The sequence below is a fragment of the Manis javanica genome, chromosome 14 (genome assembly GCF_040802235.1).
Source record: "Manis javanica isolate MJ-LG chromosome 14, MJ_LKY, whole genome shotgun sequence".
Taxonomy (NCBI): Eukaryota; Metazoa; Chordata; class Mammalia; order Pholidota; family Manidae; genus Manis; species Manis javanica.
The window spans coordinates 18,014,147-18,041,938 of NC_133169.1; the positions used below are offsets into that span (position 1 = coordinate 18,014,147).

The following is a 27,792-nucleotide window of genomic DNA, read 5'->3' on the forward strand; positions in this document are numbered from 1 at the left end:
TATTTACTTATTAACAGTTGCCTTTCAGAAAACCATAAAATGTATTTTTTAAATCATATTTTTTCTTACCTATGACATGCCGCATGCCTACATACCATTTTGGTAGCGAAATATTTCTGGTAAGTTTTTACCAATCACAGATTAATAGAGATAAGTCGTTGAAAATTTTAGAAGCACTTGTTCAAAAATTTTTCGTCACTGTGTGATGTCAGCTAAGGTATGAGCATCCTGCATTTCTCCAATTCATTTTTAGGGCAAATGATGCCGACTGGTAGCATATGGGCCCTATTTACCTCCCTCATGCTCCAGGCATTGTTTTACTTGCAGAATTTGAAAAAAAAAATGATGTTTTTGCCACCATTTAACAATCAGAAGATTTCACATAAAGATAATGATATTTGACTGATTTGAAAAATCATATGATTGGGTGAAACTGTTCCCAAAGCACTAGAATGAAAGTATCAGCAGACCCTGAGTTGTGGCTTCCCCATTAGACAGGTGACACCCTCCCAACTACCTGGTCCCTAATACGAGGTTCTTATCCCTGCTTTAGATACTAAAAGAAAAGATTACAGCCTTAATGAAATACCATGAAGGTAAATTATATTTAGTAGAAAAAAAATCACATTTTTATAAGAAGAGATACAAAAACACCTTCACTTAAATTATGTATACAATTCTTAGAAAAGCCTTCTGAGATAGAAACTGGTGCCCTGGTAACTTACCCAAAATTATATCTAGTAAGTAGCTCTTCCCAAACTCAACTTAGAGTTCAGGCATGAGTATTGTGGCTATTTCTCATGCATTTAGCCTTAACGTTTATTAGCAGCTTGTCAAGACTGATTCATTAAGATCCTTCCCTTTCTGACCACTCACTCTGAAATCAACAGTGAAATTAACAAATGCCCATAAAAGAATGTAGTGGAAAGACAACCCCTCCTCTGAGGTGGCCTCACTAATGAGGTCATTGAAGGCCAGAACAGAGAGAGAAAACACTGGAGGTAGGGAAGGAGGAAGATGTTGAAAGAAAGGAAGTGAAGCATCCTCCAAATGCTGCCATCTGTCAGGAGCTCACCCCCAACTTTCAGATGCTGGCCTCTCGTGTAATCCTCCTTGTCTGTCTCTTTCCTTCCTCCTTCTCTTCTATCTTCCCTCTTTCTCTTCTTTTCTTCTACCTTCCTCTCTCTCTTTCCTTTTTCTCTCTTCCACAAACATTTATCTTTGACTTTTTTTGTCCTGGGCACTGGGAATACAAAGATGAGTGACATAACTCTTGCACTCTAGTACCTCAGGGAACTCTCTGGAAAATTCATCAAGTGTGAAGGTGTCACCATTAGGAGAGTAAGTTTAAATCCATACAAAAAGCATCTGCATCATCCTGATCTCTGAATCAGAAAACACCAGATTTTGTAGCTAGAACTTCTGACTTTGTCTGAATTTACCTTGTTCAGGTGGCAATACATAGAAATAATTCCAAATCTCACCTCTTCTTAAAAAGCACCTGTTGTTTTTGGCCCACTCTTCCCTTCTGTCCTTCCCATCACCCCAGTTCTCAAAGCAAATAGTTGTATTTGCCTTTTATACTAGCTTCCCTCCCACTCACTTATGATCTGAACTTCTAACTTGCGGTCTGCTGACTGGTCCTCTTGAAGTTATTGTCGCCTAATGTCCCAGTCCAATGCTGTCTTCTCACTCCCACCTAAATAATTTCTCGATGGTTCCCCTCTCCCATGTACTCCAATCTAGAGGTGACATTTACCAGCCTTGGAGGTAACTGTGGCCATGTCACTGTGTCTGTGCCAATAGAAACAATGTTTGTCTTTTTAGGTTATAGCCACAAAAAACTGGGTATATGTGTCTCTGTTCCCACTTCACCCTTTCTCTGGGCTTGAATGTGGACAAGATGGTTTCTCAATTTTGACTCTGTAGTCACGGTCAGCACCCTAAGAGACTGAAAACCTCATAAAAGAAAGAATCTGTTCTTGAATGACCACATGGAGCACAATCTGATTCCCTCACTCTGGCACTATCATCTGAGATATAAATCAACATGTTTCATTTAAGTCACTTTATTTTGGGGACTTTTTGGTTATAGCAACTTATTAGCTAACTAACTTAGTCCCTGTTTACCATATCAGTTCACCTAAAGAGCAGAAATTAATCTGCTTTCATTGCCAAATATAGAATGATGAATAATTAACACATATACAATTTCCTTTAAGTACAATTATCTCTAGCAGGCTATTGATAGGAGCTGGAACTCAATGAGAGACTGAAGTAGCTGGGGGTGGAGGAGGGGATCCAAAATGCAGTTATTTTTTTTTCCTAACTGATCCATAACTGAGCGAGAAGCCATGACACATTTTGTTGGAAAAATAAAGAGCTTGCTTAGATCATTGCTCAGGAGCATCTTCCCATGACTTCGTGTGAGCAGCTTTACCCGCTGGCAGAGTAAAGCATTTTCTCAAGAAGTAGTTTTGACAAGCACAAATTTTCCAAGAAGTACTTAGCCAATGACATAGAGCTTTGCACCCCAAAACTTGGAAAATTGGACCCTAATTGAAGAATCTATGAATAAGATAGACATTTCTATCATTCATAGTATCCTTCTAGGTTTTTACATTTAAACAAAATTTCCTTCCAATGAGCCTGCTAATGAGATATGACTGAAGAATTAAATCCCAGGTAAATCAGTTAGGAGACCTACTGAGTGCAAAGGTTTACTGTTACTGCTCTAGATTGGGGCCACAAACGTTTTTATAAAGTGCCGGATAGTAAGTATTTTAGACTTTGCAGACTATGTACAGCTTCTGTCTCAACTACTCAACTTTGCCCTTGTAGTGTGAAAACAGCGATAGTTGATACTTAAACAAGCATGGCTGTGTTCCAATAAAAATTTATTATCGATACTGAGATTTGATTTTCATGTGTCACAAAATACTACTCTCTTTTTATTTTTTTCCCAAACATTCTTAGTTTGCAGATTGTATTAAAACAGGAGGCAGGCCAGTTTGGCCTGAGGGCTAGATTTTGCTCATGGGCCATAGTTTCTGACTCTTGATCAAGATGCTAAAATCTAGAGAATAATATAATTGGCTAAAGATCTAGACGGCATAACTGATATTGATAAAAATCCCTAAAATAATCCAACAACATGTAAGGAGCATAATCTAACTGTTCTTGCATGAGGACTTTCAACTAGCCCCTCCAACAACTTTTTAAATTACTGGGAATCCATTACAAAGGAGAGGGGCCTGTTCTATATTTTAGAATTTGATAAGCTAAGACCACATATCTGACCAATACACAGAGATGCCCACCAAGAACAGCATTTAATAGCAAAAATTGTGTCGAGAGGTGATAACCCTCTTCTTCAACTAACTGAGGTTGACCTGGCATGCTACACTTAGAGCAGTACCTACTCAGATAAATTTACGTGGTCTATAAAATGTGGGTTGCATGTAGAATTTGTGAGAAAATATTTCCCACTGTATACATATTTAACACAGTCTCACAGAAAATCCTCATTCCTTCCTCTTGCTTCAAACACAAGCTAATAGTCCTATTTTTAACTCCAAATTGTACAATTTTCACACTTTTACTTCTAAGTCCACCTGGCTGCTACAGAAACACATCAAATGCAAGAGGTCTCCAGTGAAACAATTCTAAATCCACCCCCTCATCACTCCTATATTTTCTACCTTGTTTCGTGGGTTTCGCATAGAAACCAAAACCGTAAATCTGAGATGTATCTGCAACTTTTCCTTATCCTTGTCTAAACTCCCAGGGTCTTTGAAGGACCTTGGTTTCTTCCACCTAGTGGATTCACCATTTCTTAGGGCTGAAAGTCCTTTTCTAGCTGGGAACAGTAGAGACAGAGACAGCCAATTGCTTCTTGAGGCCTCAGCCCCAAAATGGAACAAACCAGTCACATGACCTCACCCAGATGCAGGAGATGCAGACTATTTGATAAGAAGGGAAAAATATAGCTGTTGGTACTAATATTCCTTGCTGTAACTTTTATCCTCTGTGATTGTAAAAGTTAACCGGCTATTTATTTTATTAATTATATTAGTGGTTAGCAACACCCTTCTCTGTTTTTCCATGATCTTCTATTTCATATATGATGAATAATTTAGTGTGCTATTCCTTTCTGTGACTTTCTCACCTGCCATTTTCAATGCTTGGTTTATAAATTATAATTATTTATATAATTATTTTCTCTAAATAATTTCAACATTCATCATCAATTCTTTTTAACTGACCTGTCATTGATATACAATCATATTGGTTTCAAGCACACAACACAATGGTTCAACAGTTACCCGCATTATTAAGTCCTTACCCCAACTAGTGCAGTTACTGTCAACATGGGAAGATGTTACAGAATCATTGGCTATATTCTCCATGCTGTCCTACCATCCCTGTGACCAACCTACATTATGATTGAGAACTTTTGTGCCCCTTTATACCCTTCAACCTCCCTGTCCACCCACTCCAGCCCCTCCCCCATGGTAACCACCAGTCCTTTCTTAGTGTTCTTAAACTTTTTCAGTCCTGAGTTCTGGATCTTGATTCACCTTTTTGTCTTCTTGATAGCATTATTGGAAAAATTTTATCATTGACGTTAAATAAATTAAATAAATTCGTTATATAATCTCTTAATTTTTGCCTAACAGTCTCTTAGTTTTTACACATAGAAGATAGTCTTTTCATTGTATTTGCACACAATTACTTAGATGTGTGTAAAATTCTTAATCAAAATCTTTTCCCTCAGAAATTGATGAAATTGTTCCATTGACCTCCAATATTTTACTTTCCGTATGAGAAGTCCAAAACATGCCTTATTTTTTTCTCCATTGAAATGATCTTTAAATTTTTAGTTTATCTCTGAAATGTCATAATATTCCATGATATGTCTGAATTTGGATATAATGTCATTGTGTATTTATTCAATTAATAGATATAAAAGATATAAATCATCTTCATTTCAGGCAAGGTTTCATAGGGTATTTTATATCCATGATTATTTATTGCATTTAATTTTCAAATTAGATAACTTCATTCTCTTCTTGATATATTATCTGGACTTTCACTCATTTCTTCTTAGTCACTTCCCTCTTTATTCTTTCCTATTGTGCATTTTCAACCCTGCTCTTTTCTACTTGCAGTGTAGTTTAATTCTGTCCCTGCTTTTGTTTGTTTGTTTATTTGTTTCCTTTCTTTTCTTGTTCAAGTGAGATCATTGAGCATCTCTGTCTTCATGTCTGTTTTTCCTGATTACAGGCACCTTTTTCACAAAGGCATGTCCCTTTTGGTTTTTAAGAACACCATGCAAATATTTTATAAAACTTCCATTTCATTCTCATAGAATAATATACTAAAAAAATTCTGCCTTTGAAAAGTCTTAGATAATGTTTCCCTTCAACTCTGAAGTTTTCTAACTTACGTTTTCCTCTTTTTTTAAAAAAAAGAAATATATTCAGGCCCAGCTTATACCAATACACAAGGAAGGTGAAATGTACTTGACTCCTTATACCCGCTATTTCAATTCCAACAGCATTCTTCTCCCAGAGGTTAAGTCAAGGTCACAGCCTTTAAGTTCATGCTGGCCTGTTGAACTGAGGATGTAGCCTCTATCTTAGATCGCTGTGTCAGGAAGAACCTCTCATAAGATGACTAGGAATATGGAGATATGATGTGTTCCTACTATTCTTCTGTGTTTGGGCTCTGCAGTGTGATCTCTAAATGAATGAAGAAAGACAAATGTTCAAGCAGATGTTGATGAGGGGCAGGACAGTGCAGAAATCCAGTACTTGTTGACAGGGTTTCTGGTTACTTGCAGCCTGTTTCTATATCATGGAGTAAGACACCATCAATGCAACTGAATTACCACCTTTTCCTTCTTCTTTGGGACCATGGACCCTGTTCTGTTTCAGAGGGGTGGTGTATGATATATAGCTAAGAATGGGCATTTAAAGGAATTTCATCCATACATAGACATATATTCTTTGCTTATCTTGAATTTAAGATGCTAGTTCCAATATTTTCAGTGTGTATACAGAAGTACATTAATTGGAACTTGTTAGACACAAGGCACATTTAAGAACCCAGATAAAATCTATTTACATTTGTAAGTAATGTTTAGAAGCACTTCATTGATATTATATCTTTAGGGCTTGAATTTCTAACCAGACCACTCACTTAACAAGCTAAAATACATGTACTTCAAATCTAGTACAATTTCTATTACATCTCAGCTGACAGAAATTAATGAGTGATACTTCTATTAGCCAATAGAAAATAGGCCTAGTGACAGGAGGAATTTTTGCTCTTACAGAACCAGTGGCTTTGCTGTACCTGACTAAAAAATGTGGGAAAACACTTAAGGACAAGAATAACCAGCTCCCACCAGTGGATACTATTGACCTTGTTATTCAAGGTGCTTACATTTTGTGACATCAGAGAAAAGAAACATCTCAATCCCCAGGGTTTTCCAAATTAGTTGTTAAAAATCACTTACTATAAATGCTTTCAACTATACTGGCATATCAAATCCTTTAAACTATTACTAGAAATAGTGTGCTTAGGAAACAAAAAAACAAACAAAAATAAAAAAAACAGGATTCAGTTTTTATGCAAAAAACCCCAAGATCTTAATTTCATATTAAGGGATCCTTAAAAGAAAGTCATACAATTCCCAAAACCATATTCCACTACATGGCCATATGCTAGAATCTCACATATTAGAGACACTGTATACTGCAATAATTATAAAGGGAAATGCCACCTTTTCTTCCCAATCCTCGACTAGTGCTGCTGGCCTGTTTTGACACATACTTTTATGTACAATTTCAAGAGGTTGTAAATGAACATTTCACCCACCAACATTAACCCAAACCAAGGTGATGGTTCCTGCATAAGGTCTCTAGAAACAATATTAGTGCAACTAGGGTAGTGCACTACCTCCTACCCGAGAAAATAGGGACGTTGTATGTCTTCTTTTTAAAACATCATTGTAGGAAGATAATGAGAAGCAGAATTTAGGACAAAAATGGAGAAACTGGGTGGAAGAGGAAAAAGAAAAGAATAGATTGACTTTTGAAAGGATGAGAGTCTGGGAATTGATGAGTTATATTTGTGAGACAGTTGTTGATTTTGGCATCCTTTATGAGCTTGTCTATGTCAGAGACACAGCACACTAGAAGAAAAGGCTGAGAGCCTTGGGAAAAATTCAAATATCATCCTAGAATCTACTGAATGAATCCTTAGGAGAGCATGCTAGATTGCTAGGCAACATTAACAGGATATCTGCCTAAACGTTGTTCTAGGTATATCATTAGCAAATTTTGTTAGCTAGTTAAAAATGCCTTACGCTTTAGGATCTGTGGAAGGAAAATGTCCTTATCTGTATTAGCATAGACTTCTTTCTTGGACTATGTTACTTATGAAGAGACATTGTTCCATGTATGGTATGTTTTTATTTCACTCTTCGTTTCCTTTCATAAGTGCTACATCAAGATTTTGAAGATTCGTTGAATAATTGTAAGTAGCAAAATTAAAGTATTTAAAGGAAATTAAAACGGTTATTTCCTATAAACATCAGACTCTATGCAATTATGGAATGGGGGAAGAAAATCAACTTTGTTAAAAAAATAAAAACCAGCACACCCTAAAGGTTCCATAAGCATTCCTTTTTCCCATTCTGGAATAGCTAATGATAGTTTATTCTCTGTCTTTTTCCCCTGAGACCCTTTTAGATCAGCCACATTTACGGTGTCCTGCATTTACCATTAACAGCTTTCCAAGACCTACAAGGTGACGTTGACTATTACACACTTTTTTGGAGTTCTGCTACCTCAAATGAATCTCTAAAAATCCTCCCAGATGTACACTCTCATGTCATTGGCCACTTAAATGCAAACACAGAGTATTGGATTTCTCTCTCTGTCTTCAATGGAGTCCACAGCATCCACAGTGAAGTACTGCAGGCAACCACTTGTGATGAGGGTGAGTCCAGATTTCAAGGGATACTCGGCTTCAGAGATGCAAATGAAATCGATTGATTCTTGCTGAGGTTGAGATCAGTCATCCCTCCATTATAAAATTTCCGGTGTCGGAGGGAAGGGGGTTGGGGCTAAAATGCTTAAATGCTCGCTGTCATCAAGTGGCAGATCAATAAGTGGTCTCATTGAGACGGCAGCGCAGGCTCTAATAATGGGATATTAGCCCAGTTTGTTCCTGTTCTTTTCAGAGTATGCTTAGTTTGGAGCTGAATTCACATCAATAAACGGTGACATTTAGAAACATTTTTTTAAAGATTTGCTCACAGAAGCAGTATGCTTTGCAGACCAACAGCCGAGCACAATGACGGCCCTCCCTGAGTCACTCTCAGAAATGGTAGGTGGAAGTTCAGCCCCTGAGAAAAATTGCCTGTGACTCATTTCTAAGGCAGTTAGCAAGGTGGAGGAAGCAAGGGAAGCAACTTGTGAATCTGAAATGTGTTTGGAACGATCTTCCTAATCTTTTTGGCTTTATAAAGTCTCATTATAAACATTATAATATCATTACCTTCCAAGCAAGTGTTCCAGGTCATTAGTAGAGCACTCTAAGTGTGGAAGCCATTTCCCTTCGTGGTGCCAAAGGTCGACACCTTTGTTTATAAAATAGAATGGATCGCAAGGACAATTTTTCAACTAGTTAAGATGGGTTCTTATGATAAAAATAGGTCCTTGCACAGTTCTTTCTGACATGCTTGAATAATTGTGTAATTTAACGCCAAGCAAGATTTTTTTCTAATGTTGGATTTCATCATTACCTATGGTAATCAACATTCCAAATCATTTACATAATGACAGTATTGCATTATTGCTTCATATTCCTTGAGTCACAAGCTAGTAACAGCAAATGATTTTTCACGTTCCACCAGCCTCGATGTATTTGAGTTTTATTTTTTGCTTAAGGAACAAATTTTCTTTCTTTTTTTGCTCCCCTGGGAGGTATGGAGCAGAGGGATAAGAAAGAGAAAAAGAATAGATATGTGTTCGCGGTGCAGATGGGTGAATAATTTGTCATCATATCCCACTGGCACATAGTTTTGAAGATTAGCACAATGCTGGTGGTCTAAAACACATTTTACCACCAATGTTTATGGTTTCTAACTGAGAGTATAATAAACCAATTTACAGAGGACTATAGACTGTGATAACTTCATCAGAGAAAAGCAGCTAAGCAACCAATATTTTGCTAAATCCAAATACTAATCTGCATTTAGTGTAACAAGTGCTTTTTCAGAGACAGCTGGAGTTTATTCAGTTTCTTCTTTTAATTCTAGAGCCTCAGGGCATGCTTCCTGCAGAGGTTGTCATCATCAACAGTACAGCTGTACGTGTCATCTGGACATCTCCTTCAGATCCAAATGGTGTCATCACCAAATATTCTGTCTATGTAAATAATAAGCTCTACAAGACTGGAACGAATGTGCCTGAGTCTTTGGTTCTGAGAGATCTGTCTCCCTTCACAATCTATAACATTCAGGTTAGAACATTGTTTTTTGAGGACTAAGCTTATGGGTATGTTATATAAAACATGTTGGGCTATGTCTTTAAGTGGATAACTTCCATTATTCATTGGAAGATTATTTATTTGGTGGGAAAGAGAAGAGAAAAGGAGGGAATGGATCAGGATTAAATCTGTTTGTTGGGAGCAAACACATGAGTTTCTAGAGGGAAGATAATGGTAAAATGGAACAAAGTGGTGGTGATCCCCTCACCGGCAACATGAAGCAAATGCATTTTGCAGTAAGTCTTACCAACCAGTTTGCCTTTTTCCCGGTTCTGTATTGATGACAAAATTAGAATGAGCCTATGAGGGTGGAGACATTCTTTCTCTTCTGTTTTCGCTCTTTACTAATTCAATAACTTCAGGAAAACTATGTTACCTCTCCTGGTGTCAGTTGTCTCTTTTGTAAGGGCAATGGACTAGATGACTTAAAACATTCTGTCTACCTCTATATTCTGTGATTCTGAATGCAATAAGACAAAAAGTTAATGAATATATGGCCAACCAAAAAATATATTAAAACATTTTATCTGAAGATGAAAGAAATCTATGTGTTTATCATATACCAAATGTTTGATGCCCCTCATCTATATGAGGGCAATTGTATTTACAGGCTTTTACCCTTGGGCCTCTTTGAGAACCTGATGAAGTCAGTGTACCCTGCCCTAGAAAAAAACATGTATGTACTTGATATGACAAAATTTAGCATACATTTTGGAGAGTACATTGACCATCTGAGGCCCCATTAATATACCTCTTGTGATCTATTGACCTTAAAAATAGAAAAAATAAATAGACTATACTAAGGCATATTAAGTAAGGAATTTTTCCTCAAGGAATTAGATATCTTGTTAAAGCACACTAGGATATAAAAGAAAATGAGGCTGTATGTGTAAATTAATGATGAAAACAGTATTTCAGAAGTTCAAAGTTTATAGAGATGGGTTACAATTTAGTAATTTTTTAAATAAACCATGCTACTTCTAAACTTCAGAACAGACTTATAAGTAATTTTCTAATGTTTTACTTGACCACAGAAATTTTCACTGGCTCTGTTCATTAAGGCTGCCTCCTTCATTTTCCCAGATGCTGCTCTCCCCCACATTTGAAGGTGAATTATATATAATCATGTGACTGCAACCAAGGCTATAGCCTCTTTAACTACCAGGCCTGGCTTCCTAAGAAAATGAAGCAAAAATATATTTGATTAAGAAGAAAGATACATTAATTATTTTACATTACACTACACGATTCCCATTAATTCACCTGCATTATCTTAGAATGGAATGTGTGGACCAATGTTTCTGTTCCTAGTTCTTGGAGTGAGTTCATTTGTGTGTACAGATCATAGATCAAATTATAAAATATAAATCATATTGAAAATAATTAGAAATGTAACTGCTTATGAACAAGATTAGCATAGGAAGATGAGGGAGGAGTTGCCGCATTATCCTCTTGGGCCCCGGTGGGGAAAGCTGAGCCCTCAAAAGATGATTCATTCATTTGCTTGATCAGGACTCAAAATACAACTGGGAGGTGAGATCACTGGGTGCTGGGAACACAGGTGCATCTCTGACTTTCTGATCATGGAACAAGAGTTGACATTTATGTGTTTCAGGCATGTTCTACTATGAAAGGCTTTAACTCATACCTACTGGTTTCAGTCAGTAGTGGTCTGATGCATTTTGATCAGATTTGGGGCATAGACCCAGACCAGGAGACAAAAGACCAAAATTAGAAACGAATATTTAAATTTTTTTATTAGGGAATAAGATGTTCTTATTTATAATAACTGTATTTTTGTGGAGCTCTTCATAGTCCAGAATTACCATACAAAGATTATTTCAGTGTCTCCATTTAAATATGTACTTAATAGAGCTGCCTAATGTTTTAGAATTAAGATTCTCTGTGCTGACCCACTCTGTAAAATAGCCATTGATTTTAAAGCAGGCACATAAATGCACCCAAGTATCTACTTTTTTTAATGAATTCTTTTCTATAACACTATTTAAAAGGAAAACAAAATTTTCAATTTTTTTATTCAATTTTATGTCTTTTAAATGTAAATATCTAAACCTTTATATTTGTGTTTCATCATGTCATACAATATAGCTATAGTACCATAAATATGCCCCCAAAATGGAGACTATTGCATTAGTAAAAATGTGGAAAATATTGACATATTTCTCTGAAATAAAAATAAAAGCTTTCTGGAGAATCATTTGAATAGACCTAAGTAGTTAAGAACTTAAAGCTATGATTAATACTTTTATAATAAGACAATAGGGTACAATAAGGCCCCAGTCAGATATTTCATATCTTACCAGCCTGATTATATTCCCTTATTTCTCTGACCCCTGGATGCAAAATATGAAATTAGAGTTGTAAGGACTCAATAAAATTACTTGCACAAGTACCCATTATAAAATTTGGCACATATTATTTACATAATAAATCATTTGAGTTGATATCAAGTAATCTCACTATAATCAAATATTTCTCAATATGTATGACATTTTATTGTCATTCTATTACAGCAAGTATATTTTAAATTCATCTGCCTTTAAGTTTTTTGGGTTTTAATTGAACATAATCTGAGTGGAGGGCCTTGATAGTGTTTAAATATCTACTAAGTAGTACCTCAAGATACTATATGGCATAAGTAAATAATGCAACTTAAACAGCATTATGAAAATATGCCTCAACACCCATTTAGGGACAAAACTGCTCCATGAATAAAATGACATAGCTACAAAATTCAATGATAATCACATTTATGTTTCCCCAAATGCCAGTGGAAATTCAGAGAACTGCTTCACTTAAAAGCTCAGTATTCGTGTTTAAGATTCATCAGTATCTAGCTTCCCTCCTCCATTTATGTATTAGATGCTGGAAGTAAATTAGCATTGGAAAAAGTACAGTTTCTCTTTGGCTTATCCTTGCAAAATGATGTTCCTTTGTTGGTGTTCCACTAGCAATCCTCGGCACATTCATTTGTCTCTCTTCCCTCTTGCTGAATACTCCTTTTGTGTTACTAATGCTTGATGAACCTGATTTCTAATCTTTAGTTATTCCACCCTCCTCAGTTTTTATTCAGATTAGGTGGCAGAAATAAAGGGGTGAATGATGATTTTTCTGCTGTGATTAAGGTAAAAATACAATTGCAGCTGGAACAAATGGATATAAAATAGCTCAGCCATATTGGAAGGCTCCTCCAGGCCTCATTTTTCTTCCATTAGACATTAGCATTTAGGCTATTTGTTGTAAAGTGTCAAGACTTCCAGAAGATATCATCATTACACTACCTGGTTATAGATCTGGAGAGCAGTATGCAGTGATAACCTATCATGCCTGCAAACTGTCACATAGACATCTTGCATTCCTTAACTGTGCTCCAAATAGATTAATATGTCTGTCTCTTTCTGAATGGCTGGAATCAGACACTAAACATCACCATTTTAATCATCTAATCAATTGTCCTAAGCCCATTGCTGTATTCTATTCTGAGCTTGTTCCACTGAAGTCAATTAATATCAAAAATTAATATTTAAACACCAAAAAGACCATAAAGAACAGTAAGAGATTCATATGAATTGAGGGTAGGTGTGATTCAGTCCATTGGCTAGATTTACTTTGATCTAGTTGGATTTATTTTTGAAAATAGTTGGATTTATTCTTTTATATACTAATATGTACAGGTTGAAGTCTGCACAAAATATGCCTGTGTGAAAAGCAATGGAACCCAAATCACCACCATGGAAGGTACTCCAAGTGACATACCAACACCCACAATTCATGGCATCACTTCAAGGTATGCATTTTTTTGTCAGTTAATCTAAAGAACTGATCATAAGCAATAAAAACAAAAACCAAAGTCATTGTCTCAGCCATGACATTCTCATTTAATCAGTTGCTATAAAAAGTGTGCACGACAAAATTTTGATATTATTAAGTGTTGATCTTCACTGGACATATCTCCTAACATTTCAGCTTTGATGCTTCTGATTGCCCAGTTCCCCTATATTTAGTAATCTATTAACAAATGCTTAAATGCATGAGAGAGTATCTTTATTTAAATGTTGCTTCAGTGACTCCTTTTGTGAGGCAAAGGAAACCATTCTAACTAGAATAACTACCTCCTTACCTAATCTCTGTGAAAAAAATTAGATTTGTGTGTGTCAGTTAGTCCTAAACCTAGAAATAGCTGTAAAATAAATAGGGAATATAATCTTTGGATAACCATTACCAATTTTATCTGATTCTTGGTAGAATCCTTTTATTTTTCTGTATTCTTTTGTTGTTGAGAAATGACCATAGTTTGAAGGTGGATCTCTTCATAATTCAAAATTAGCACAATAATAATGAAAAGAAGATCTAACATCAAGTTTCCCAAACTCAAACTGAGATCACAGTTGTTCATCTCTGTAATGAAGTTGAGGCTAGAGAAAGAAATAGGAGTACACCCACATCGTATTTTTACCCCAGCCAAATGACTCACCCATCACCTAAACACACACACATACACACACACACACACACACACACACATGATATACACACATGCACACTGAATAAAATAATCTATCACGAAGTATTTCAATTCTGAAGGATTCCTTGGTGACATATTGAAGTTTCTAGGCCTTCTTAAAAATTAGTTGAAAAATATTTGTACTGACCTGGGGAACTAATGATTAAATACGTAGAACAACCCATGGAATTGGATTCTTAGCTGTTCAGGCCAAAAATGATATCTTGTGTTCTTCAGCACATCTTCTATCAAATACATGATGGATATTTATGTAATTGCAGATGTGATAATTAATTGATAATCCCCACAGCAGAGTTTCCCACCTATCTACAGGACTGCCTACTCTGCAGAGGGAAGACTGTTGAGCAAGAAAAGGCATTTCTCAGCAAACACAATTGTGGTTATAATAATATAAGAGACAAAAGTAATGCAAAATAAAAAGTATAAAGCGTAATCCTAAATTTTGAAAGTTCCAGTCTACTTTGGGAAACACTGCCCTAGACACATGTTTATAGAAAAATGTGAAAAACAACATAATATAGGTTTATAAACATGCAAGAAGAGCATAAAAGAAAAACACCAAACTCTACCTAAGATTATCAGTGAAGGCATTATGGAAGATGTGACATTTAAATTCAGTCTAAAAGAACTCTAGAAAGAATTATACTTAGGTGGGTGGATATTGTCTTATTTCTTGTCTGTTAGCATCCTCAACTCAAACCCAAGTGAGTGGCAGAAGGGAATATGTCTTAAATTATATATTTATATATAGCTAAAAATAATCTGTAAGCTTTATTAGAAATTGAACAAATGTCACTAGGATATTTTTTTTCTTTAATAAGATTCTTGCAGATGATAATAGAGGAAAAACATTTTTTAGTTGTGGTTAAATATTGATTATCTCCAAATATATTGTTGATAGCAAAATCATTAAAAAGGGTATTATACAATAAAAGCAAGGAAAATGATAAGAACAGACAACAGAAAAGAGATTTTTAACACAATTTTGTAATCAATATTTGGCAGGGAGGGCAAATAACTTAATGCAGTGGAGAAATTTACAACCAAAGTGTTGGTTGGCAGAGGGCGATAATGACATGAAACAAACTAATGTGCTCTGCAGAGAACCTTAGCTTCAGAGCATTTCCAGGCTTTATGGATTGTGATGAAAGGGAAGATGGGGTGAGGTTCAAAGCTGAAATCATGAGATTAGCTAAATGTCTGAAAAGTGGTTAGAACCTATAAGTAGTCTGGGTTCTCCAGAGAAAAAGAACCAAAAGCTGAAGACCTAGGAGAGCTGATAGTATAAAGATTTGAGAATAATGTTGTAAATACCAGCCCAAGTCTGACAGCAGGAAAAGACCAATCAATGTCTTAGCTCATATAGTCAGGCTGTAAAGGAGGGCAGAGAGCATCGAGAGTCAGGAAAAAAGACTAATAACATTTAACCTAACTGCCTAGAGCAAGGGCCACCCAGTTTTGTATAAACTACCCGAGGCTAAGCTTAGAAATGCGCCTGCTTTAAGCTAGATAACTAGAAGTGGGCAACAGCCTGGGGGCCGAACCCGTGATGAGTCACGTAGACGTGCTTGAATGCAAGAGATAACAACGGAAGCGGTTAGGCAACTAACGAGTTCCCTAAAAGGTTACAATGCTTCCCATTGGTTACAATATAGAGTGTGTTTTAAAATTATTGGTTGTAGAAATGCGCGGGCTTCGGTGTAACGGCTGTGAAAATCCTATATAAGCAATACCTAAAGTTGCCTGGGGGTCGGCAGCTCGGACTCGGCCTGCGTGTCAGGGGAGGTGCTGTCGGCCCCAGCTTGCTGGCTGATTAAAGACTTTGCTTGTACTTACATCTCAGTGCCTGTGTGCTTTGTTCTCTCGGGAGATCCCTGGATTCCTGGACCCTAACAAGGCAGAGAAAGGGGATTCTCCCTTCCTCTGTATTTTTGTTCTGTTCAAATCCTCAGCTTGATTGAATGATGCCACATATACTGGGGAGGGCAATCTGTCTTCCTGAAACCACTGATTTGAATGCTGATCTCACCAGAAACAACTTCACAGATACAACAATAATGTTTATCCAAATATCAGAGCATGCTGTGGGCCAGCCAAGTTGACACATAAAGCAACCATCCCAGAATTCAGTGTTCCCCCATTTCTATGTTGGGCATTCGGGTATCTATTTCTCTTGCTCCATCTGGCATATTCCAACACCAGGAACTCAGAAGTTTATTCTCTAGAGAAACTGAATAAAAGTACTTAGGAATTTGGGCTACAAGGCAAAGTGCAAAGCTGGAATGAGGAGCAAAAGGAAAAACTGCGATAAAGTAGAAGGTTAAAATTGAAATGATGGAAGCCTCAGCTGCTTTCCCCACCTCATTCTCAAAAACAAAGGATCCAATCAGCAACGCCCCCAGAGAGGAACTTGAACATTCTTCTCCTGAATGGTCCTAAATAAAATATTCCAGAAACTAGCAGTTGGGGACCCTCTTAACAGAAAAGGCAGCTTGCCTCCTGGTCACTCAGTAGGGAAGTACATCAACCCTCACTCATACATAAAGCTTCTACTCAGCCTTTTTTGGCATATCACTTTCAAAGATTAGAAAGGATCAAAATAAAAGAAGAAAAAGAATTCAGAAGACACAGAGACAATGCAGGGTGAGATAAAAAAAAACTATCATGATATTAGAAAGAGAAAAGAAATCCTCTACCTATGAAACAAACACAAAAATCTACTTGGAAAAAATAATCAAAGCCAGGGTAGAGGAGACCTCATGGAAATTAAAACTGTGAGAGCTGAATTGAACTTTGCAAAGGAATTCAAGGGAAGGTCTCTGAAAACACAATAAAAAGCAAAGATGTCAAGAAAAAAAGGAATTTATTAAGAAAAAATCCAGGAAATCTAATATTTGGAAAAAAAGAGTTTCAGAAAGAGCACAGAGGGAAAAAGAGGGGAAAAATAATCAATGAAAGAGGACAAGAAAATATCCTAGAACCAAAGTCACCAGTGTGCAGATTAAAAGATTCTACAGTTACAAGCATGACTGGTAAAAAAAAATTCACATAAAGGGATACTGTCAGGAAGTTTCAATATACAAGGTTTTAAAAAGCACATTTAAAAAGCTTCTGGAAAGAAAACTCAAATCATGCATTGGCAGTTCAAATGTTAGCATTAAACTTCCAATCAGCCACATTCATTGCTAAAAGAATAATGGAACAGTACCTGAAATTCTGAATTAAAAAACTTGTCACTCAAGCATTCCATATTCAGTCAAATATAAGCTAAATTTGGGATTAGAATAAAGGCAAATTAAGACATGTAAAGAGATAGAAAATATAGATTCTATTAAAAATTGACAAGGATGTGAAGAGAGCTTCCTAGTTTTAACAATGAATTAAACTGCTGATGAGATTCTGGGTTTCCTGAATTTGTTCATTTTTTAGTTATTCTCTTACATTTTTGTCAATCTGCTTTTTAATTTACATATAGTAAAACACACTCTTTTTTTGCTTAGAAAGGTAGATTTTTCTTAAGATTGTAGAATCCCATTTGGCCATTAATGCAGTTCCTTGGCTGAAATCATTGCCTGAGCAGGACCCGAAGGAGCAAAACTGAAATAAAACACAGCAGGGGTTTCCCTCACACTCTCTGGCATGCCAGGCCTTTCTGTATCTGGCCAGAAAGATCAGAAAGTGAGTTTCTTTGATGATTCGTGCTGCTGCTGCACAGTTCCACACTAGGGCTGCTCTCAAAGTAAAGATCGGAAAGAATAGGATATGAATCCTGCAGTGTTTTTCAAGTTTGGGCCCTCTTCTGATCAGCCTCTATTGGTAATTTTTCAGAGTTCTCAGGTGATTGCTTGTTGTAATTTGTGCAGCAGTTTTAGTGGCAATCAGTGGGGAGAGCGACTGTAACAGGCTTACACCATATACTCCATACTGGCCAACACAAGGGAGTTCCCCTCCATCATATTTTTCCTTATTCCAATTCCCTTGACAACTTTATTTCCTTTCTAATTTTTTTAGTGGTCAGAGATCTAGCAAAAACTTGGTAGAAATCATTCACAACCAAATATTGGTGTGTAAAATAATTCCTTTCTTAAAATGATTCATGGTAGAAGGGCAACGTTTTCCAAAGGCAAGACTCTTAATGAGCAGCTACAGGCTGCCAAGCCATTAATCAAAATTATACCAACACCAAAGCAGTTAGCCTCCTGTGTGCATGCGATTGTTTGTGTAATTTCATTATACTCCTGGCAATGTATGCTTGTTAGTAATGTTTCTATTTTGGTTCAAAAAATATATCTTTCATATTAGCAATATCCAGAACTAAATGTAAAATCCTTTCAGAAAAAAAAGTCCATAGCCTGGATTTACTTTTATAGCATTTAATATAATTTGGTATCTAACATGACATATATTTCTTAGATTAGTTGTTTATTTTTGGTAAAATACAGTAGTCAGTAAAATTTAACCTTCATATATTTTAATAACATGCACAGATAACATACATGTCATGTGGAGCATGTCAACTCATCTTTGTCTTTGGCCTTAACTGATGCCTGGCTTTTGACTACATCATCTGCAGTACGAGCTCCTATGCACGTTTTTCCTTTTATAAATAAGCCAAAGATGCCATAGTACAAGCATGTAGCAAGATCAGGTGAGCCCTTCTAATTTCATAAGCTGCTCCTCCAGAAACAAACTATGTTTCTACATCATATTTTCTGAACTTGTCATATTATCATCAGCTGCTTCTATATCCCAAAAGAGTACTAACTACTGATCGATAGCCTGGACATGTCTGGCCATGGCCTACATGTGCCCTGGGTAGTTCATTTATTTGCCTTGGTGGATTTGCTAGAGTGGAATTTAATCAATAGTTAATTCATTAATTCTGGTCCTCACGCATGTAGAAACTACGCTGGATGAAGATAACTGACTGGCTCTGGCTTTGATGGAAATATGACAAACACTGCAGTTGATGGCTTCACTGGGTGCTGGGCTGCCTGTGAAGTTTACTTATTTATTTACCCTAAATGGATCAGCTATGAAAAGAGCATCAACAAGGAAGAAATTGTATTACACGACTGCTAGCATTCCAAAGTGCATGATTTCCAGGCATAAGGGTCAAGGAAAAGCAGAGAGAGAACACAGATCATGTCTTTCATTGCCTTTTATAGGAATCATGGCAGGTTTTTCAGTTGCAAATCATTTTGGGGCTGTATTATTGATGAGAAGTCTGAGGTACAATGTCTTTGCAACATTCACAAATAATTGTTTAAAAATTTGCCTTAAGCTACTGAATGGTATAAATGATATTTTTACACACTGACTTTTCAAAAGTCTTTATGATAGCAGCTCAGGCTATATGTCTCTAAATGAAGGTTAAGCTACTATCATTTAAATCCCTATATTTTACCATTCCTTAGCTTGAGGTTGAGTATGGCAAAGCAGGTTATAGCTTGTAGAAAAAGAATTTTCCCCTTTTTGCCTCACTAAATTTGAGCTGAAACTTTGCAGCCTCTGTTTTTTTATGCTGTGACATTGGATATCATAGAATCTCTTCTACACTTGATTTTCCCTCCCTGATTTATTCAGTGACTGAGAGCTTGAATACTTATGTAATAACTTTACAATTTTGTAAAAATAATTTTAAGCCATGTTTAATGTTATTTTTTTAATAACAAGAATGTTGGGTTGTAGATGTGATATGTCAAATCAACACTTCTTCACCCATATTCTGAACTTCCTCCCCTCACCAACATGGACTGTTGGAGACAACTTTTAATTTGGACTGAAATTTTCTGTTTGGGTCTTTAAAAGATATGTGAAGACCTCTTAAAAGAGATAATTTGGAGTATATATAGTCTTATTATAATCATAACGGTTTCCGGGAAATATTATCATTTTGGTGGCCACTGAGTTCTAAGTATCAAATGCCTTGTTTAGGAGACCATACAGAGTATCGAGGTCATACCGAAGACTCTGCCATCGCCACCCCCACTTCCTCACCCCCTCTCCTTCCCTAACTCCTTCTGATGTCTCTACTGCTGTAAGTCCCGTAGAAGCAACTTGGTCACTGAGGAAGCTCTGTGTGCCTCTCAGGAAAACCCTTCTCTCCTTTCTGATTCACTTTAGCTTTCAATGCCCCCTTGTCCCTGGCTCTTAGAACACTCCCTGGTTTCTTTCATTGGTTCTCCAAATCCATCCATTAGTTGTGGATGTCCTCAGCACTCTCCTTCCATATCAGACAGTTCAGTTTCATAGTTTGTCATACCAATGTCTCAAAGATCACTGGCCCTGTTTTCTCCCTGAATAATAGTCCCATATATTCAGTTGTATATCGATTTCTATAGTGATATCCACCCATCTATGCCATAACCTCAAGTTCCAGAAGCTAATTCTCACCTAACTCATCATCTTTTCTAACACGCATTTCTGCAAATGTACCACCATCCTGAATATTATCACAGACATATATCTTTGAATTTTTTAATATCGAGTTCACTAAGTATCAATTTCGGAAAATCTCATATGTGTTCTCTTCTCTACTTCCAACACCACAACCCTAGTTAATGCTTTCATCATTTAAGTTTATGTAACCAGTTTATAGCTGTCTTAATTCAAAAAGATAGAAAGAGGAAAAGTTTTTACTTTTTGCCTGCTACTTGCTGCCTGAAACTTAATCTTTTGACTGTCCTCTTTTCAATTGTTGAAAGCCCCTTGGGAACATATTATGGCTTTCCAATTACTTTTAGATATGAATCTCACTTTGGTCATTAGGATTCATGACCAAGTATTGAAAAGTTCATTCCATCTCCATCAAAATATTAAGCTGACATCTGGTTCAAAGATTCTACCGTTTCCCAGGCTTAGACCTAAGCACAGCTTGCTCATTCCTTTCTGTCCTGTCCTCTTTCATCCAATGTGTCTCCTCCCAGTGCTATTATTTCACTGCCACCACTGGGTAGTCATCAAAGCCCTGTGTGTGGCAGTTAACACTTTCTTGGACAATTGTGTGTTTTCCTTGAGAGGTCCCATGAGGATCTCCACCTTGCCAAATTCCCTGATAAGAGTATTGCCCTCTACAGCTGATATTTTATGGCACCAACAGAGCGGAACGTCTCAAAGACTTCCTGCTGTAGTCCCCACATCCCAGAGGGCTGCCAGCATGAACAGTACACCTTCGGGTTGGCTCAAGCCTACCCATCTTGCAAGGCATCCACTGGCTCATGAGAAATTCTCTCATCTGGGTCATACTAAAGGGTGGTAGTGTGGCCATCAGGGCTCTCTAACAGAGAATCAAGCACCTTTTCTTTGTTCATGTAGACTGTCAAACCCTTTGTCAAACTATCCTAAAACTCTTAGTATTCTTCCCTCCAGGAGTAGTAGCAGATTTCTTTAGACATTTCTTTATCTCAGTAATTACCAATTATGAAAAACAAGCGCTTCCAGTTTCTGCTTCCCGTTACTCTGTGTGATGCATTTGGAATGCCTTCTCCAGCCTAAAGAATGTTGCGGGGAGCAGGGATTAAGGGGTGGATTTCATGCCACTCTTCACTTAGTAAATAACTCCTTTTTCACTCCTTGGCTCAAAAACCTCCAGGGGTTTTCCAATGCATTCAAAAGTGAAGCCAAAGTTATTTCTGTGTTCTACAAAATCCTGCAGGATCTGCAATTCCCCCATCCCACCCTGCCAACACTCACCTGATCTCATTTTCTGATATTCCTTCTCTTACTCAGTCCAGTCCAGTCCTACTGGATTCTCTGACTGCCCTTCAGCAAGCCACGCACGGGGATGCCCCAGACTCTTTGCACCTGTTCCCTCTGCCTGGAAGCTCCTCCTAGATCGCTTCATCCCTTCTTTCAGATGCCTGCATAGAAGAGCCGGGCCTTCTCAGAACAGGAACCTGACATATTATATTCTTACATGTTTTTTTTTTACTGTCTATCTTCCTGTAGCAAAATGTAAATTTTAAGAAGGAATTTTTATTATGTTCACTTATAAATATAGAACAATGTTTGGCCTATAGGAGGTACTTAATAAATATTTGTTAACGTTCCTATTTTCTGAAGCTCTCCTAGAATTCTGTTTATTTTTGGTTGGTTCAGGATGCATCAGTCTGAAAGGGCAGTTTTATTCTCAGGACCCAGCAGAATCTTGTTCCGTTTAGAAGAGAGAAACTTACCAATCCCACATGGAGGAACTCATCATCTATCCTCTTCAGTTAGGGACTGTAAATGAAATTCTTAAACAAGAGGAAAACCCCATTCAGCATTCTTTCACATGTGAATTACTAATATAACTCAGTAACATTTCCCCTTCCCCCTGGTCTCTTCCACTCTGATCTGCCAGGTCTAAAGGGGCTTTGTACTTTGTTAGGGGCAGCACTGCACAGTCATCTTATTTTACTATCAAATTCCTTAGTAGTATTTGAGGGACTCCATAGCTTTCGTCTTATATTAAAATTTGCCCCCCTTTCCTGGTGGATGTAGATCATCTACTCATCAAGCAGGTCACATTCCCCTTCCATATGTGACAGGCTGATTTCCATCTCTCACTTTTGCTAATGTTGACTGTTCTGCCCAGAATCCTCCCCATCCTCTGATTCACCAATTCCAGCCCACATCCATTTCTTCCTCAATATTCATTGTTTAGTCTTGGAACAGTCATCTTTGCTTATGTGTTTTTATAATACTTGTACCCTTTTTTTTTTCAAGACTGAAATGCTTTTATTCCTGTTTTAGAAGCTCTTGGTGTAGAGAGAACATAACAATTTGGGAAGCAGACTCCTTGAATTCAAGAAAAACCAAGAACTAATCTGTCAATCTGTCTCTGATACATCTGCCAGAGTGCTCTGTGAGCAATCTTTTCCATTTCTACCACACAACTGGGTGAGGACAGGAAAGGGTGGAAAGGTGCCAGCATACTAACAGATCAGGTGATACTCTGCACTCCCTCCCTCTGGTGGTGGTAGTAGGCGTTTTTTTCTGGAAGCTGGAGCACCTTGATGGGTGCTCCACATTTAAACACTTTATACATTTAAACACTTTATATTATTACATAATACTTACATGCTTCATGTATGCATGTTTTATACTCCCTATTATTCAAGTCTTTTGATATCTTTTTTTTTTTGTCTTTTGGGTTATTACCTACTATAAGATAGTATTATAATTACTACTAAACATTCTGGTAGATGATTAAATATTCAATGACTTGATTTGAAAGCAGAGAATTAATATTTTCATCATATTACATTTATTTAATCTTACATCAAAAACTGCCCTGTATTTAAAGAAGGAAGAACAATCCAAAATGAATAGTCTAATGTCACAATTATCGAAATTGGAAAAAGAAGAACAAATGAGGCATAAGGTGAGCAGACGGAGGGACATAATAAAGATCAGAGAAGAAATAAATAAAATAGAGAAGAATAAAACAATAGAAAAAAATCAATGAAACCAAGAGCTGCTTCTTCGAGAAAATAAACAAAATAGATAAGCCTCTAGCCAGACTTATTAAGAGAAAAAGAGAGTCAACACACATCAACAGAATTAGAAATGAGAAAGGAAAAATCATGACAGACCCCACAGAAATACAAAGAATTATTAGAGAATACTATGAAAACCAATATGCAAACAAGCCGGAAAACCTAGGAGAAATGGACAACTTCTTAGAAAAATACAATCTTCCAAGACTGACCCAGAAAGAAACAGAAAATCTAAACAGACCAATTACCAGGAATGAAATTGAATCGGTAATCAAAAAACTACCCAAGAACAAAACCCCCGGGCCAGATGGATTTACCTCGGAATTTTATCAAACATACAGAGAAGACATAACACCCATTCTCCTTAAAGTCTTCCAAAAAATAGAAGAGGAGGGAATACTCCCAAACACATTCTATGAAGCCAACATCACCCAAATACCAAAACCAGGCAAAGACCAATATCCCTGATGAACGCAGATGCAAAAATACTCAACAAAATATTAGCAAACCGAATTCAAAAATACATCAAGAGGATCATACACCATGACCAAGTGGGATTCATCCCAGGGATGCAAGGGTGGTACAGCATTAGAAAATCCATCAACATCATCCACCACATCAACAAAAAGAAGGACAAAAACCACATGATCATCTCCATAGATGCTGAAAAAGCACTCAACAAAATTCAACATCCATTCATAATAAAAACTCTCAACAAAATGGCCATAGAGGGCAAGTACCTCAACATAATAAAGGCCATATATGACAAACTCACAGCTAACATCATACTGAACAGTGAGAGGCTGAAAGCTTTTCCTCTGAGATTGGGAACAAGACAGGGATGCCCACTCTCCCCACTGTTATTCAACATAGTACTGGAGGTCCTAGCCACGGCAATCAGACAAAACAAAGAAATACAAGGAATCCAGATTGGTAAGGAAGAAGTTAAACTGTCACTATTTGCAGATAACATGATATTGTACATAAAAAACCCTAAAGACTCCACTGAAAAACTACTAGAACTAATATCAGAATTCAGCAAAGTTGCAGGATACAAAATTAACACACAGAAATCTGTAGCTTTCCTATACACTAACAATGAACTAATAGAAAGAGAAATCAGTAAAACAATTCCATTCACAATAGCATCAAAAAGAATAAAATACCTAGGAATAAACCTAACCAAGGAAGTGAAAGACCTATACCCTGAAAACTACAAGACACTCCTAAGAGAAATTAAAGAGGTCACTAACAAATGGAAACTCATCCCATGCTCCTGGCCAGGAAGAATTAATATCATCAAAATGCCATCCTGCCCAAAGCAATATACAGATTCGATGCAATCCCTATCAAATTACCAACAGCATTCTTCAATAAACTGGAACAAATAGTTCAAAAATTCATATGAAACTGTCAAAGACCCCAAATAGCCAATGCAATCCTGAGAAGGAAGAATAAAGTGGGGGGGATCTCACTCCCCAATTTCAAGCTCTACTACAAAGCCACAGTAATCAAGACAATTTGGTTCTGGCACAAGAACAGAGCCACAGACCAGTGGAACAGAATAGAGAAGCCAGACATTAACCCAAACATATATGGCCAATTAATATTTGATAAAGGAGCCATGGACATACAATGGGGAAATGACAGTCTCTTCAACACATGGTGCTGGCAAAACTGGACAGCTACATGTAAGAGAATGAAACTGGGTCACTGTCTAACCCCATACACAAAAGTAAACTCCAAATGAATCAAAGACCTGAATGTAAGTCATGAAACCATAAAACTCTTAGAAAAAATCATAGGCAAAAATCTCATGGACATAAACATGAGTGACTTCTTCATGAACATATCTCCCCAGGCAAGGGAAACAAAGGCAAAAATGAACAAGTGGGACTATATCAAGCTAAAAAGCTTCTGTACAGCAAAGGACACCATCAATAGAACAAAAAGGTATCCTACAGTATGGGAGAACATATTCATAAATGACAGATCTGATAAAGGATTGACATCCAAAATATATAAAGAGCTCACATGCCTCAACAAACAGAAAGCAAATAATTCAATTAAAAAATGGGCAGAGGAGCTGAATAGACAGTTCTCTAAAGAAGAAATCCAGGTGGCCAACAGGCACATGAAAAGATGCTCCACATCGCTTGTCATCAGAGAAATGCAAATTAAAACCACAATGAGTTATCACCTCACACCAGTAAGGATCGCCATCATAGAAAAGACAAACAACAACAAATGTTGGCAAGGTTGTGGAGAAAGGGGAACCCTCCTACACTGCTGGTGGGAATGTAGACTAGTCCAACCATTGTGGAAAGCAGTATGGAGGTTCTTCAGAATGCTCAAAATAGAAATACCATTTGACCCAGGAATTCCACTTCTAAGAATTTACCCTAAAAATGCAGCACTCCAGTTTGAAAAAGACAAATGCACCCCTATGTTTATCGCTGCACTGTTTACAATAACCAAGATATGGAAGCAACCTAAATGTCCATCAGTAGATGAATGGATAAAGAAGATGTGGTACATATACACAACGGAATATTACACAGCCATAAGAAAAAAACAGATCCTACCATTTGCAACAACATGGAAGGAGCTAGAGGGTATTATGCTCAGTGAAATAAGCCAAGCGGAGAAGGACAAGTACCAAATGATTTCACTCATATGTGGAGTATAAGAACAAAGGAAAACTGAAGGAACAAAACAACAGCAGAATCGCAGAACCGAAGAATGGACTAATAGTTACCAAAGGGAAAGGGACTGGAGATGATGGGTGGGAAGGGAGGGGTAAGGGAGGGGAAAAAGAAAGAAGGCATTACAATTAGCATGTATAGTGGATGGGGGGCATGGGGAGGGCTGCGCAACACAGAGAAGACAAGTAGTGATTTTACAGCATCTTACTACGCAGATGGACAGTGACTGTGAAGGGGTATGTGGGGGGGACTTGGTGAAGGGGGGAACTTAGTAAACATAATGTTCTTTCTGTAATTGTAGATTAATACCAAAATAAATTTAAAAAATTCTTCAAGATGTAAAAAAAAAAAGCTTCCCTGGTCATTTGTGAATTTGTGATAACCAATATTTGGAATAGTATTGATGTACTTGTGTGTTATGTAAGTTACTGACAAAATGGCCAGGTTGAATAGGGAGATAAGAACCTATATAAACATAATCAGAGAATCCATAGATATTTAATCCATAATCAGAGAATTCATAAGATACACAATCCAATCTTGATTGGTATCTTAAGTATATAGATACTTTTCCTTTGGCCCAGCAAGAGCATTGGAGCAAAATGGTGATTAGATATTAGAGTACAATGTTGAAAAGTGTTAGTTGGAACCCAAACTCCATAAAAAATATTTTCCGATCTGTATAATTTTAATTTACCCATAAAAACCTAGGTGATAAAGAAATTATCTTCCTATACTCCTCTTCATCTTTAATGTTATTTTGTACTCCTTGAAGTAAACTTGAAAGTGATGATTATTGCAGTGGTGATAGTTATCATAGTAACTAAAGTAGAATAGCAAATACACTACCTATATAAGCGAATGAAAAAAATACCTTGAACTACAATGTCTGAACACTCAATGAATCCGTGGACCAAAATATGTGTGGATATGGTGGCTTTCATCAGAAACTTTATTAAAGCAGCTTAATTCCCAGTCCCTGGTGTTCTGGGAGTTAAATAGATTCTAATTGATATTTTATGAACAAAACCACCAGAGATTTCTACTTGAGGATTCAGTCTGTTTGTATTCCTACATGAGCATACAGCCTTTACTAATCTATAGCAAAGAAAAAAAAAACAAAAAAAACCTTCAAGTTTTTTCCCTAATATTTAACATTCATTCCTATGGTTTAAAAATGGTTTCTCTGTTTTAAGTTAAATGTCAAAGCAATGAAACCATTAGTTCAGTTGGTAATAGTCCATATTTCTCAGAGATAGCTTTCATTTTAATCAGCAACCGGAAGATTTTTCAGTGTCATCCTCATTGGTTCTCATGAGGGATGTATACGTATTAAACTCTTCTTTGTTTATCTTTGTGTACCTGAATCAGATTCCCAAAAGCAAAACTGTTCATCTTACCATTAAAAATATAAGTGGTCTCACTTCACAGTTATGCTGTACAAGAAAGAGAGGCTACAATGGCATTGTGTTCTGCATGGTGTTTTCTAGATTTT

At 36.8% G+C, this 27,792-nt stretch overlaps 1 protein-coding gene across 1 annotated transcript in view; it reads left to right on the forward strand.

Moving 5' to 3' along the window:
• Nucleotides 1–27,792, forward strand: part of USH2A (usherin) — a 721,517-nt gene that overhangs the window by 507,439 nt on the left and 186,286 nt on the right. Inside the window, exons 45-47 of the mRNA XM_073222145.1 lie at nt 7,801–8,010; nt 9,335–9,537; nt 13,260–13,372. Coding sequence (XP_073078246.1) covers nt 7,801–8,010; nt 9,335–9,537; nt 13,260–13,372 — 526 coding nt within the window. The remainder of the gene's footprint in view (nt 1–7,800; nt 8,011–9,334; nt 9,538–13,259; nt 13,373–27,792) is intronic.